Source organism: Trachurus japonicus, chromosome 13 (genome assembly GCF_045865225.1).
Source record: "Trachurus japonicus isolate A0001 chromosome 13, Traja_1.0".
NCBI lineage: Eukaryota > Metazoa > Chordata > Actinopteri > Carangiformes > Carangidae > Trachurus > Trachurus japonicus.
In genome coordinates this window covers 9,391,378-9,404,675 of record NC_140919.1, presented here as the reverse complement: position 1 = coordinate 9,404,675, position 13,298 = coordinate 9,391,378, and the positions used below count along the sequence as shown (strand labels likewise).

The 13,298-nt window shown below is 41.0% G+C and overlaps 1 protein-coding gene across 2 annotated transcripts in view; it reads right to left on the bottom strand.

Moving 5' to 3' along the window:
- The window catches only part of ubash3bb (ubiquitin associated and SH3 domain containing Bb), a 77,259-nt gene extending 65,692 nt beyond the window's left edge, over positions 1-11,567 (bottom strand). For both annotated transcript variants that reach the window (XM_085794804.1, XM_085794805.1), the window contains exon 1: positions 11,438-11,567. In XM_085794804.1, the coding sequence (XP_085650930.1) occupies positions 11,438-11,565 (128 nt within the window). In that variant the 5' untranslated portion in view covers positions 11,566-11,567. The remainder of the gene's footprint in view (positions 1-11,437) is intronic.
- Positions 11,568-13,298: the final 1,731 nt, after the last annotated feature.

Below are 13,298 nucleotides of genomic sequence, written 5' to 3'. Positions count from 1 at the left end.
GGCGCCAGGACGTACAGTGTGTTTGTGTATTTGTTTAGAGGCATTTACTCTTCTTAATAATTCAATATGGAGTGTTTAAAACTGAATTAACAGCCTATATTACAAGTTAAGTCATAATTAACTGTAGGCATCAATGGGTTATTTTGGAGATTTTAAAAGAATTAATGTAAAATAGGCCTACTTTTTTCTTTAACCTATTCTGTATATTAATTAATTTATATTATATTATTATTATTTACATTTAAAAGATTTATATTTATATTTTTAAACCCTTCAGTTGCCTATTTTTCTAGATAAAGCTACTGTTCATTGTAAAATTGTAGAACTGCACCATACACATATATTTAAAGGGATACACCAACATTTTTTTTTGTGTGTCTTGTCTCACTCCCGAGTCCATGACCAGCAGATAGACACCATCCTTTCGACTGTGTGTGCAGTAACAAGGGAGATAGAGCCGTATCGCCCGTAATTAGCTTAGCTCAAACACTGGAAGTGTATAGGTAGTGTTAGCCTGCCTCCACCTAAAGTCATCAGAGAAACTCTTCAGCAACTCTAAACGGAAACCGGCGGGCCGATCTTCGTCTCAGAGCTGACAAAACTCTCTGATAAGGCATCTTGAGCGGTCAAATGCCGGTAACGGGACGAGATCGGTCAAAACGGAGGGTTCAAGCAAAGACGGTTTATTTTGGTTCAAGCTAGCTACATCGAGGGTAGGTTAGCTTCCTATTTCAAAGTAAAAGCACAAATTCTGTCGTCATGGTTTTCTGTATGTAAAGGGCAACGGGTGTTTTATTTTGTGAAAGTAACCGAAGTGCGTTGGTTGGCTAGCTTGAGTAGCGCCGAATTCGTCCGAAAATAATTGTAAACAGCTGGTATTTAGACAAATTAACGACACACTGCTGATCTAAACGGCTACTTTCTCACCTAGAAATGTTTGAAATGTCGATAAAGTGATATATTTACAGAGTTTAGAGCTAAAATGAAATCAGCTTCTGACTGCTGGTTTCGGCTCAGGTAGCAGGCAGGCTAACACTACCCATACACTTCCAGTGTTTGAGCTAAGCTAATTACGGGCGATACGGCTCTATCTCCCTTGTTACTGCACGCACAGTCGAAAGGATGGTGTCTATCTGCTGGTCATGGACTCGGGAGTGAGGCAAGACACAAAAAAATATGTTGGCGTATCACTTTAAATACCCATATGCAGTATGGTGTCTTTAGGCTCAGTGTTCAGAACAGGTTTTTTTCCTCAAACAGGCTCAGTAACTTTTGGCATTTTACCAACACTATACTTTAATGCTTCTAACCTACAGTATGTCCCTGGGTTTAGGTATATGAGCACTGAGCTCTGGACTCGTGCAGCTTCACATTGGACTGCTGCTGCTGCTGCTGCTAACGAGCTGCTGAGTGTGACGGCCCTCTGGCTCTACCACAGCCTCAGGGTTGTGTCTTGTCCTTGGCTGCTGTTCGTGTTCTGTGTCTCCCTTCGGTGGCGTTAACATTACTGCAGACTGGCTGCACCTGGTCAGTCCAGGATCAGCCATCCAAACTCCCTCCCTCCCTCTCACTCCATCACTGGATCTATCTCTCTCTTGGACAACTTTATTTCTTACCTCTCTATTATTGACACCATTAAACACGATCCCCACTGCCCTGCTACTCATTCACCATCCCCACGGTCAAATGAAAGGTCACTGGGGCCTGATTTTTGGCAAGGAGGTGTAGCATTGGGTAAACTCTGGATGTCCCGAGTTTCAGAATGAAAGTCCATTTTTTGGACCCGTAATGCATTTTTCCAACATCCATGACAAAAATGTCCACCTATGGGTTTTTTTTAAATGTATTTTAAGGTAAAAAAAAAAAAAAAAGAAAAAAAAATTAACTAACAGATATCACCATGAAACTTCCCAAGTTTATCACTCACATTAAGACAAATATTTTTTGTATTACAAGTTTTGTCAAATTTGATGTTTAAATGTGTAAATCTCCTCTGTAAAAACCTTCAGAATATAGACAGGAATAAAAAATAATAAAATAAAAACATAGTATGAGAAATTATGTGTTTTTGCAGCTAAGACAACTGGCCAGGAAGGGGTTAAAAATTTAGAAACCCATGTCAAGAGTGATTTTCATGTTTAGTCAAGAGCCAGCCCTATATGTATCACTAATATTTTGGGAGTAACTGATGTTAAATGTCTCTCACTATAGGTGGACATTTTGTCCAGGGGTCATGGGTAGCCTATGGTAAAAGTTGAGGGGTCATCTGAGGGTAAGTTAAAGGTCAATGAGCTATGTGTAAGTTTTGCTAATGATAAGAGGTTCAGCATCTGTTGTGTTTACAATATAACAGGTTATTATTATATGTCAAATTTCATTCCTACAACTTAATGTAGCCTAATGTATAAAGACATGTGGCTTGACTTTCATAGGAATCTACCATTTCACCTACTATCGTAAGTGGAGACAGCTGGTCAGCATAAGTATCTGATAACTATTCTGGACAACAAACTGACATTTGAGGCCAATACAGACAGAATTTGTAAAAAGGTCAACCAAAGATATTTTCATTTAAGGAAGCTGAAGACTTTTCATATGGAGGAGGGCTTAAATGTTTTATTCATCATTTGTTGAGTCTATGCTTACATTCTCTATAATCTGTTGGTTTGGCAATCTCAGCCTGGTTAATAAAAAACAGGCTTGGAAGTTGTTAATCAGTCAAATCATCGGTGTAAATCTAAATGATCTTAGCCAGGTCTATCAGGTCAGGAGGGCTAAAGCTGTTCTGACCCTCAGGATCCTCAACAGTTTAGGCTTTTGCCATCAGGAAGGAGGTTTTTAATGTGTTTGATTGTGACAGTGGCTGCTGTAAACCCAAGTGCCCCTTGGGGACAATAAAGATTTCAATTCAGCTCCTCTGTACACTACTTCTTCACAGCAGACTGGACACTGCAGTGACTCGGTATCGGAAAAAGACAAGACAATCCAGCTGGGTTGGCGATAGTTAGCCAGTTAGCATGCTAACTTCCGTCAGAGAAAAGAAGCGATAACAGTAGATTTTGATACCAAACTTGTAATGTTTCTTCTTCCTCTGGTAACTGAACAACTGCTGCTAACGTTAGCTATGCAGCTATAGGCTAATAGCACAACTTTTAAATAGCTCCTTGGGTAATGGTAAATCAACAACAAGGAGAGGGAGAAAATAGAAAATACTTTGGCTATAATCCTGAGCCCACTCTGAATATAACAGGCAGGTGCATCCAGCTGTAATAAAGAAATGTTACGTGTTCATTATTAAAAACAATTTCTATCACTTCTTTAGCATGCTAACTAGCTAGCTCCTGCCAAGTCAATCTGTCCCGTACCTTTCTGATACCAAGTTGCTTTAGCCTCAAGGCCGTCCTGAAGAAGAAGCATTACGACCTTTTGTAGTTATAAACCCAACAATGGCTTTTAGCAAGCTGCTAAATGCCTATGCAGCTTTAAGTAAAACTTACAGATAACTCCTTCAATGCATTCTCTTTCGGTTTATGTGAATAAATGTGCTATAAAGTTTCATCTGCTTCCGTCTCCATAACTTATCCTGTATCTTTAAGTGCATGTCTTTACATTTACAGAGAGATATTGGCATCCTATAGGGCTATAGGATGCCAATATCTCTCTGTAAATCCGCTCCAGGATTTTACGTCCTAATGCTTAAACGTCTCTGAAGAGTAATGTCTTGTCATCTTTGGCTCTGATTCGTACTGAGCTTTCTCTTTAGTTCCCAATGATGCTCTCTCTTTCCGTCTCTCTCTGAATCTCTCAGTGCCGTCATGCAGAGAGAGACGTTTAAGCAGTAAAAACAAGAATGACTCTTTGTTTCATATTATTGATCGTTACATTAAGAGTTAGCTGACATGCACAAGACTGTCATTTACAAAGTCAGACAGATGCACCCTGTGACTTGCTGGAAGCTTTTTTCTTCCCCCTCCCCCGGGGGGGTGAGAGAAGAATAATGTGAGCAATCGATTTCTGTTTTCAGAGTGATTCACCCTTAGAGTTGATGCACGGCCGACCTGAAGTCATTTCCTGGTTCCCAGATGATGGAAATGTCAACTGTTAATAATGGCAACAGCAAACAAGTATACAGTAGAGATATATATTTTCTTATCTTTCAAGTCTATTTAACCAAGCGTTCAGTCCCAGCACAGTTTGGTCAATACTCAGCTTCAATATCCAGCTCAAGTTCTACCGGCACCCCAAGCTCAAATCTAAAAAACAACCGTATATATTCCTGCCACACATCCTCCGGCACCGATTTCACTGAACTCTGTTACACGGTATAAAACCAGTGGGTATCTAATCTCTACTGTGTGAACACTACGCCTGCATGATATCAGCAAAATGTGCCATGTGCAATGACTCTGCTCAATATTGGTTGCTGCATATTAACCATACAGTTTCCTGTGTCTTTCTGAAAAAACGACTCAATACGCTGTAGTGCATCCACCAGGCCTCTGTAACACTGGCACACAAATACACCAAAAAAAACAAAAAAAAACAGAAGTAGAGTGGAAAGCTTGCGATGCTGTAAACAAACTCCAAACATTATAAGTCGACTCAACGCTAGAAGTCGTTCCAGATAAAAATATGACGGTCGATGCTACGTGGACGCGTTTGTTTCAGGCGCGGTGATGTGAACACTGTTGTTGTTATGTTACGTTACGTTAGCGGTGTTGCTCAGGTTACAGGTAGGCTTATGCGGTGCGCCTGAAAATAAACTTGTTGCATTTCAGGCAACCTTTACAATGTGTTTATCATGCATGTCGATATCGTGATGACGATTAAATAAAAGCCCCAGTATGTAACTTATTTGGCTTTTTATTCGCAAAAATCAAATCTGTCTTTCATAAATACGTATTTCACTGAAGTGGAATTACAGCTGCATACAAATGAAAGCTTTCTGGTTCCTTAGAATGAGTTGTTACAAGTCGTTACAAATACATAAGTGGGCGACGCACCGAACCGAGGCGGCCATGTTGCATTGTGACCGTAGGTAACCACGGAAACTGAGCGGAGCTGTGGGCTCGGCCTGTTAAAACTGTCACCACTGTGTAGTGTGAGGAAGGACGGAGGCACTGGTGTTGCATTCAGGTGCAGTCAGGCAGACGGCCGTCGGCAAACCAACCGGATGTCATTTTACTCCACCAGAGAAAGACGGTAAAACAATACCACATCACCATGACAACATGTTGTCACGCCTGTATTGTTTTGCCTCGTGCTGGCGGACCACTTGTTTACATCTGTTGTCTGTCTGACGTCTGCCCGATTTCACGTGAATGCAACATCAAGTTCCTGCACTGCAAAAACTCAAAATCTTTCCAAGAATATTTTTCTTATTTCTTGTCAAAATGTCTCATTTCTAGTCAAAACAGTCCCTTTCCACTTAAAATTAACTTGTTTTTAGTAAATTTTCGCTTGTTTCAAACACATTTTCACTTGAAATAAGTAGAAAAATCTGCCAGTGAAAGCAAGTTTTTTGTGCTTGTAATAAGGAAGAAAAACTTGCTCCACTATCAGATTATTTTAAGTGAAAGAAGGAAAAAGTTCCTTAAAACAAGTTGCTTTTTAATGTGATGAGTCTTGTTTTAAGTATAATGAGATTTGTTTTGACTAGAAATGACATTTCGCCTAAAAATAAGACAAATATCCTTGGTAAGATATTTGATTTTTTGCAGTGTATATGCAACCGCACCGCTAGATGGGGGGAATTCCTACATATTATAGGCTACCTTTAAGATTAATCGCGCAGCTCTGAAGTCTGCCGTTGTTGTTACGTTACGTCTATGAGTGTAGCTCAGGTTGCGGGTACGAGGTGTTTGAGTGTGAAGGCCTGTCGCCTGTAAATAAAACTCACTCATCACATTTCAGGCGACCTTTTGCAATGTGTTTATCAATGTGCATGTTGATATTGCGATGACAATGAAAACAAGATTAATCGGTCGGAACCAGTGGCAGCCGTGTGGGGGATGCCCCTCAACCAAAACAATGCACCAGCAGCAGCAGATACATTTAATCTTTCTACACATAAATAATCCTTTTACAGCAGAACCAGGACACCTGAAGTTGGTCAGGAAATTTAGTGGGTCAACCCCCAGACTGGAAAAATAGAGGAAGAGGAATAGAGGAGAGAGAAAGGAGGGGAGGGGAGGGAGGGAAGGAGGAAAGACAGACAGCAAGAGAAAGGGAATTAATCAGAGGTCGTGTCCGGGCCAGGCCGTGGTGGGCTGATATAAAAGAGGCTGTGGCTTCCCTGAGGGAGGGAGTTGTAGGCCAGCGAGTCGACGGCTCGCCTGGGGGCCCCGTCGTCGTCGTCTGCTGTGTCCATTCAGCAAACCACAACACACACTTCCTCCGACACACACTCACTCAAACCCTCTCGACGCGTGACATCTGTCTGGGTGAAAGGGGCGGACCGACTCCCAACGGAGCGTGAATGAAGTGAAAACAGAGAAGTCCTCAGAGGTTTCCCCTTCCTCCTCCTCCTCCTCCTCCTCCTACCCTCACACCCCAACTTCAAATCATATGGACAAAAATAGGTTTGGACGCTTTCACTAATTAATATGACACAACACTGGCTCTGCAACACACTGCAAAAACTCAAATATCTTACCAAGAATATTTGTATTATTTCTGGTCAAAACAAATCTCATTATACTTAAAATAAGAAACATCACATAAAAAGTAGCTTGTTTTTAGACACTTTTTACTTCTTTCAAGCCTATTTTCACTTGAAATAAGTAGAAACATCTGATAGTGGAGCAAGTTTTTCTTCCTTATTACAAGCACAAAAAACTTGCTTTCATTGGAAGATTTTTATACTTATTTCAAGTGAAGTGAAAGAAATTAGACATTTTGACAAGAAAAAGGACAAATATTCTTGGAAAGATTTTGTGTTTTTGCAGTGCAGAGGACATTTTTGTCCACCTCTCACACTTTCCCAACTCCCCACGGTCAAATGAAAGGTAACTGGGGTCTGATTTTTGGCGAGGAGGTGTATCTCTGGGTAAACTCTGGATGTCCCAAGTTTCAGAATGAAAGTCAATTTTTTGGACCCGTAATGAATTTTTACCACACCCATGACCCTTCGCTGGACAAAAATGTCCACCTCCGCCTATGGGTTTTTTAATGTATTTTAAAGTAAAGATTTTAACTAACAGATATCACCATGAAACTTCCCAAGTTCATCACTCACATTAAGACAAATATTTTTTTGTATTACAAGTTTTGTCAAATTTTATGTTTAAATGTGTAAATCCCCTCTGTAAAAACCTTTTTCCTCAGTCGATGTGAGGGTCTAAGGGCAGAGGATGTTGTTATGATGCCATGCAAACTGTTTGTAAAAACGGGCTATACAAATAAAATTGCCTTGCCTTGCCTTGCCTTGCCTTCAGAATATAGACAGGAATAAATAAAATAATAAATAATAATAAAATAAAAACATAATTATGAGAAATCATGTGTTTTTGCAGCGAAAACAACTGGCCAGGAAGGGGTTAAAAAATGTTGAAACCCATGTCAAAAGTGATTTTCATGTTTAGTCAAGACCCAGCCCTATTATGTATCACAAATATTTTGGAAGTAACACTCACTCAAACCCTCTCGACGTGTGACATCTGTCTGGGTGAAAGGGGCGGACCGACTCCCAACGGAGCGTGAATGAAGTGAAAACAGAGAAGTCCTGAGAGGTTTCCCCTTCCTCCTGCTCCTCCTCCTCCTCCCCCTTCCACCCCCACACCCCCACAACTTCAAACTATATGGACAAAAATAGGTTTGGACACTTTCACTAATTAATATGACACAACACTGGCCCTGCAACAGAGGAGTTATGAAAGGTTTTCCATCTGCTGTTTTGACCAACCGGAGTCAGAGAGGTCATTCCTCGGAAAAATCCTCTGGTGCACAGGAAGTGGTGTTTTTTGTTTTTAACATTTAAGGTTTGTTTAGATTAAGAAGTAGGAGCAAGAAGAAGAAGTAAAAGATGAAGAAGAGGAAGAGGTGCTGGGTAATCAATAAGACAATCAGTGTCAAACATGTGGACAGAATACATGAGAATCTGACCGATCAACTGGTTTGCCGATATCAGCTTTTTGTAGGAATATCAATATCGGTGCAGTGTGTGCAGGTGATCAATGAGGAGAAACTGCAGAATAGAAACAGCACGGCCAACACACAGTTCATTCTTTATGTATATATATATTTTTAAAAAGAAAATCCATCCGAAATCCATTTCACTGTGGGTATTGTTGATTAACTCCAGGTCCATTGGTTGCTATGCTAGACTTCTGCTCCTTTATCAATTTGTACATCCCATCTCAACCATATAGAAAGTCTGTGTTGAATTATTGACTATATCCACAGCATCGGCCCATATTGTTGCTTAGCTCTTAATATTATTTGTCAATTATTGTTAATATTGTATGTTTAATGTTGTAACATAAAGGGTTTGGACACAAACACAACGTAACAATCACAAAAACAACTTTATCAATTTTTCAAAAGTCAAAGCACAACCGAAGTGTTTCCAGAGGACACAAAAAAAGTGATGGCAATCTGTGTGGTTTATCGTAACGTCAATGTCACATGATTCACTTAATATTATTGCTAACATATAGCTACTTAAAGCTTTGCATTAGCCTTTATTGCACATAGGCTACTGTACTTTTTAAAAAATAATTTTTTCTATAAATTATTGTTGTGTGATGTTTATATTCCTCTTGTTTCATTCTGTTTTTTATCTTTTATCCTGTTGCTATTTGCTGCTGCTAGACAAATGTAAATTTCCCCACTGTGGGGCAACGTAAGGAATCTTAACTTAACTTTAGCTTTGTTGAGTTTGGGGTTTTTTTTTCTGTGCGTTTGTGTATTTGCAGGTGTTTTTGAGTTTTTGTTTGTGAAGATGTTTTCTGTTTGTCTTTGCAGGTGATTTGTTAAGTTGTGGTGTAGCTACTGAGCCCTCAGGGCCACCGTAGACTTTGGGTCTCAAGGAGGTTAATTACCTAGCTAAATGTTAAATAGGCTAAAATTTAAAGAGCAACTCTGCTCCATTTGTCCCTTAACTCCCAAGTTTAAGTCACACATCATCAACACAACACACATACACACACCTTTAAATTTGTATTGAATAAAACATGACGTGTAAATATGCTGGAGTTTTTCCCGCTGCCTTTGTAATTTACTGTTTTATGACTCATGATTCATCCATTAAGTTATGTTTTCATAGATGTTCTGTGCAGAATTCAAGCCTGGATAATAAAAATTTAAATAAAGACGAGTGTGAGGATGCAGTTGATGTCAGCAAAAGATATTTACAGTCAAATCGCAGCTACTACTACTAAGTACTAGTTCTGGTTAAATCCACACCGCCACACAAACGTAACGAGCTAACCCGTAACCCGTAATCTCTTGTTGATGACAGATAAGACTACACAGATATACACATGGTAACATGGTCGATGATAAATAACCTTATCCACCGCTCCATGGATTGATTTCTCACTGGCTTCGTTGTTGGAAACAAACGCACATGGAGGAGAGGAGGGTTAGAGACACAGAGGAGGAGACACCGGACGGAAATTTGTGCCGTTTGGCTCAGTGGGTAGAGCGCCCCATGTGCAGAGGCTACAGTCCTCTCTGCAGCCGACCCTGGCTGCGTGTCATTGCCCACCTCTCTGCCTCCCCAATTTCTACTAACGTGTCAATTAAAGGCAAAAAGCCCCAAAAAATATACTTAAAGCAGAAGTAAGCGATATTTTTGTGTTAATATAAGTCTTAAATAGTTATATCTTCTGACAGCAATCACTTCTATAGAGTGTTTGGACTGAAACACGGGTCTGTCAGTCACTCTGCTCTGCTCTGAGCCGAGGAGAAAACATTTATCGTATCCTACAGTTTTTATCCAATGAGGAGAGAGAACGGCATGCAGGGCTGTGTGTGCAGCCAAGGAACGCCGTGAATGTGGCGACGTAGCGACGAGGACTGTTATGGTGCGTTCAAGGCAACCCGTAACTCGTGTTTTTCCGACCTGTGAAGTCGTACCAGTTCGATCTGGTACGACTTCACGGGTCAGAAGTTACGAGTGGCCGTTATAGTGACTTTCACCGGTAAAACAGGTCGGAAAAACACAAGTGGGTTGCCTGGAACGCTACAAAGTCGTAAGTTGTGACTTGAAGCTGTAATTTACGATTTCAAAAGTCTGCCTAGAACGCAGCATTACCCAAAACCACCGGATCGCTTACTTCTGCTTTAAAATAACAAAATAACGATAGAGACAAAACAATATATTTATCGAAAATGGAGCCATTAACAAGTGTGGGTAACGTAGATTCATCCACATTAATGTGAGACTTTTTTATAACCAAATAGAAACTCCTCGTTGTCCCTTTAAAAAATAAATAAAATTTCAAAAAAAAAATGCTGCTGGTTGAATGACTTTTGATGCTAAAAGCAAACTGAGCGTAAAGTAAGAGTAAACTGAGTGTAAAGTGAGTGTACAGTGAGTGTACCGTGGTTGTAAAGTACACAGGGGCAGTAAATGACATGTAAAGTAAGAGTAAACTGAGTGTAAAGTGAGTGTACCGTGGTAGTAAAGTGTGCGGTGGTTGTGTGGCGGTGCTGATGTACAGTTAGACAGTAGTGTTGTGTTTACAGTGCGAGGCTGTAGCCGACAGGACAGATATGAACTCAATGATCGGGCCAAGTCAAAGACAGTCCCTCCATTCAGAAACAGCAGCAGCAGAGGACACAGGGTGATTCCCCCACCCTCCTCCTCACACACACACACACACACACACACACACACACACAGTCAGAGTCATGACTTCATGACTCCTGACTCCAGTTTTCTCTCAACATGTATGATCTGCTGAATGGCTGAAATAAAACTCTACTATGACAAGACTTTCACCACATTTGTCCCAAACTAAACGACTGTTAAAATAAATTATTACAAACATCCAGGTGAATATAAAAGTGTTTTACAATCAATATAAAACCAGACAAGATACAACTTGGACTAAACTAAAGCGTGAAAAAGTGAAACATAGGTAGTGAAATTGTCGGTTTGCTCGGCTTAAACTCGCATTTAGTCTCATTTTCATGAATTAAATAGGCCTATATGTATTTTATTAATGACACTTGGCTGAGTGTTGCGCACCGTTAACGGCACTGGATGATGCGTCCGACCCCTGACACGTCTAATCCACACATTTACGCACACATAATAGGCTATACATAATATACAGTGAGTGTGTGTGTGTGTGTGTGTGTGTGTGTGTGTGTGTGTGTGTGTGTGTGTGTGTGCGTGCGTGCGTGCGTGCGTGCGTGCGTGTGTGTGTGTGTGTGTGTGTGTGTGTGTGTGTGTGTGTATGTGTTGAGGTCAGGATAGGCTACTCACGCCCTTGGTCTGGGGAAGCCCATGGACAGCAGCACGTCAAGGTTGGAGCCACATTTCACGGAGCCCGGTCGGTTCTGCCGGAGCCTCCGCGGGAGGATTTTACTGTACAGGTCTTCTTTGGCAGCCATGGTCCGGGTTCGGTCCGGGTTCGGTCCAGTCCGGTCCGGCCGGGTCACACCGAGAGCACTCAGTCCGGCTACAAAAGCCCCAACAACACTAGTCCGTCTAGTCCGTTATTATCAACCACCACCACCGACGCCACCAACGCCGCCGCCGACGCCGCCAAACCAGCACCGAGCTCCGGCTTCAGTCCATCAGCCTCAGCCGAGCTGCTCCGCATGAGTGGCTGGATGACGGGCAGCGCAGCGGCAACAACAGTGAGGCGGAGCCGAGCGGAGAGCAGCGCGGCGCGGCCAGGCAGAGCCGCGCTGCCCCGCCCACTGGAGCAGGCAGCGAATTAGATCTGCTCACTGGATTTTTCTTTTTTTTTCCATATATACTGTATATACTGAAGCTCAGCACAGAATAAGACATAATAGATTAGATCTACATGTTATTTTATCAAGTCTGACCTCATGAGTTTACATCTATTTATTAGCCTATTCTACAGGCGACACTACAGGTGAATAGGTAAAAATTTTAAATAAGAGATATCACCATGAAACTCCCCAAGTTTATCACTCACATTAAGACAAATATTTTCTGTACTACAAGTTTTGTCAAATGTTATGTTTAAATATGTAAATGAGGGAATATCTGATGAAATATGCGCTAATTTGCCCACTGGAGGAGGCAGCAAATTAAATCTGCTCACTGGGCTTTTTCTTTCTTTTTCTTTTTTTATATAGCTACACTGAAGCTCAGCACAGAATGAGACATAATAGATGAGATCTACATGTTATTTTATCAAGTCTGACCTCATGAGTTTACATCTATTTATTATTCTTCCCCCTTTTTTTGTAGAGACACTACAGGTGAATAGGTTTTTAAAAAAAATTAAAGGGATAGTAGGCTACAACATTTTGGCAAATTGGTCCATTGCCATAATCCCTATAGTCATAGCAGTAGGTTCGTTACCTTTAATTGTCGGTGCAAGCTGTTTTTAGAACGGTGGAGCAGAGCCGTGAGCTGCTCAGAGCTACGCTACGGAGGCTCATTATGGGATTTCTTGGTTTCCCTCATCAAACTCATCAAATACACAATCCAACAACTCCACAACGCTCTGGTGGACAAGTTGTGAGCTGCACATTCACCACACTATGAGATAATAACACAACGTTACCACACAGAGTTGTTTTAGAGGGAAATACATGCAAAACCGCTGATGCGCGTTGCCTTTAGGGACAGTTTTTCAGCAAGCAGTCTCTGTATTTCCCTCTAAAACAACTCTGTCTGGTAATGTTGTGTTATTATCTCATAGCATGGTGAATGTGCAGGTCACAACTTGTCCACCAGAGCGTTGTGGAGTTGTTGGATTGTGTATTTGATGAGTTTGATGAGGGAAACCAAGAAATCCCATTAGCCTCCGCAGCGTAGCTCTGAGCAGCTCACGGCTCTGCTCCGCCGTTCTAAAAACATCTTGCACCGACAATTAAAGGTAACGAACCTACTGCTATGACTATAGGGATTATGGCAATGGGCCAGTTTGCAAAAATGTTGAACTATCCCTTTAAATAACAGATATCACCATGAAACTTCCCAAGTTTGTCACTGACATTAAGACAAATATTTTTTGTATCAAATTTTATGTTTAAATATGTAAATGAGGCAATATCTGATGAAATATGCGCTAATTTGCAGACATTTCCAGAACTGAAATCTGAACAATGGATAAAGCTACTTTAAAACTTCTTGTTTTATT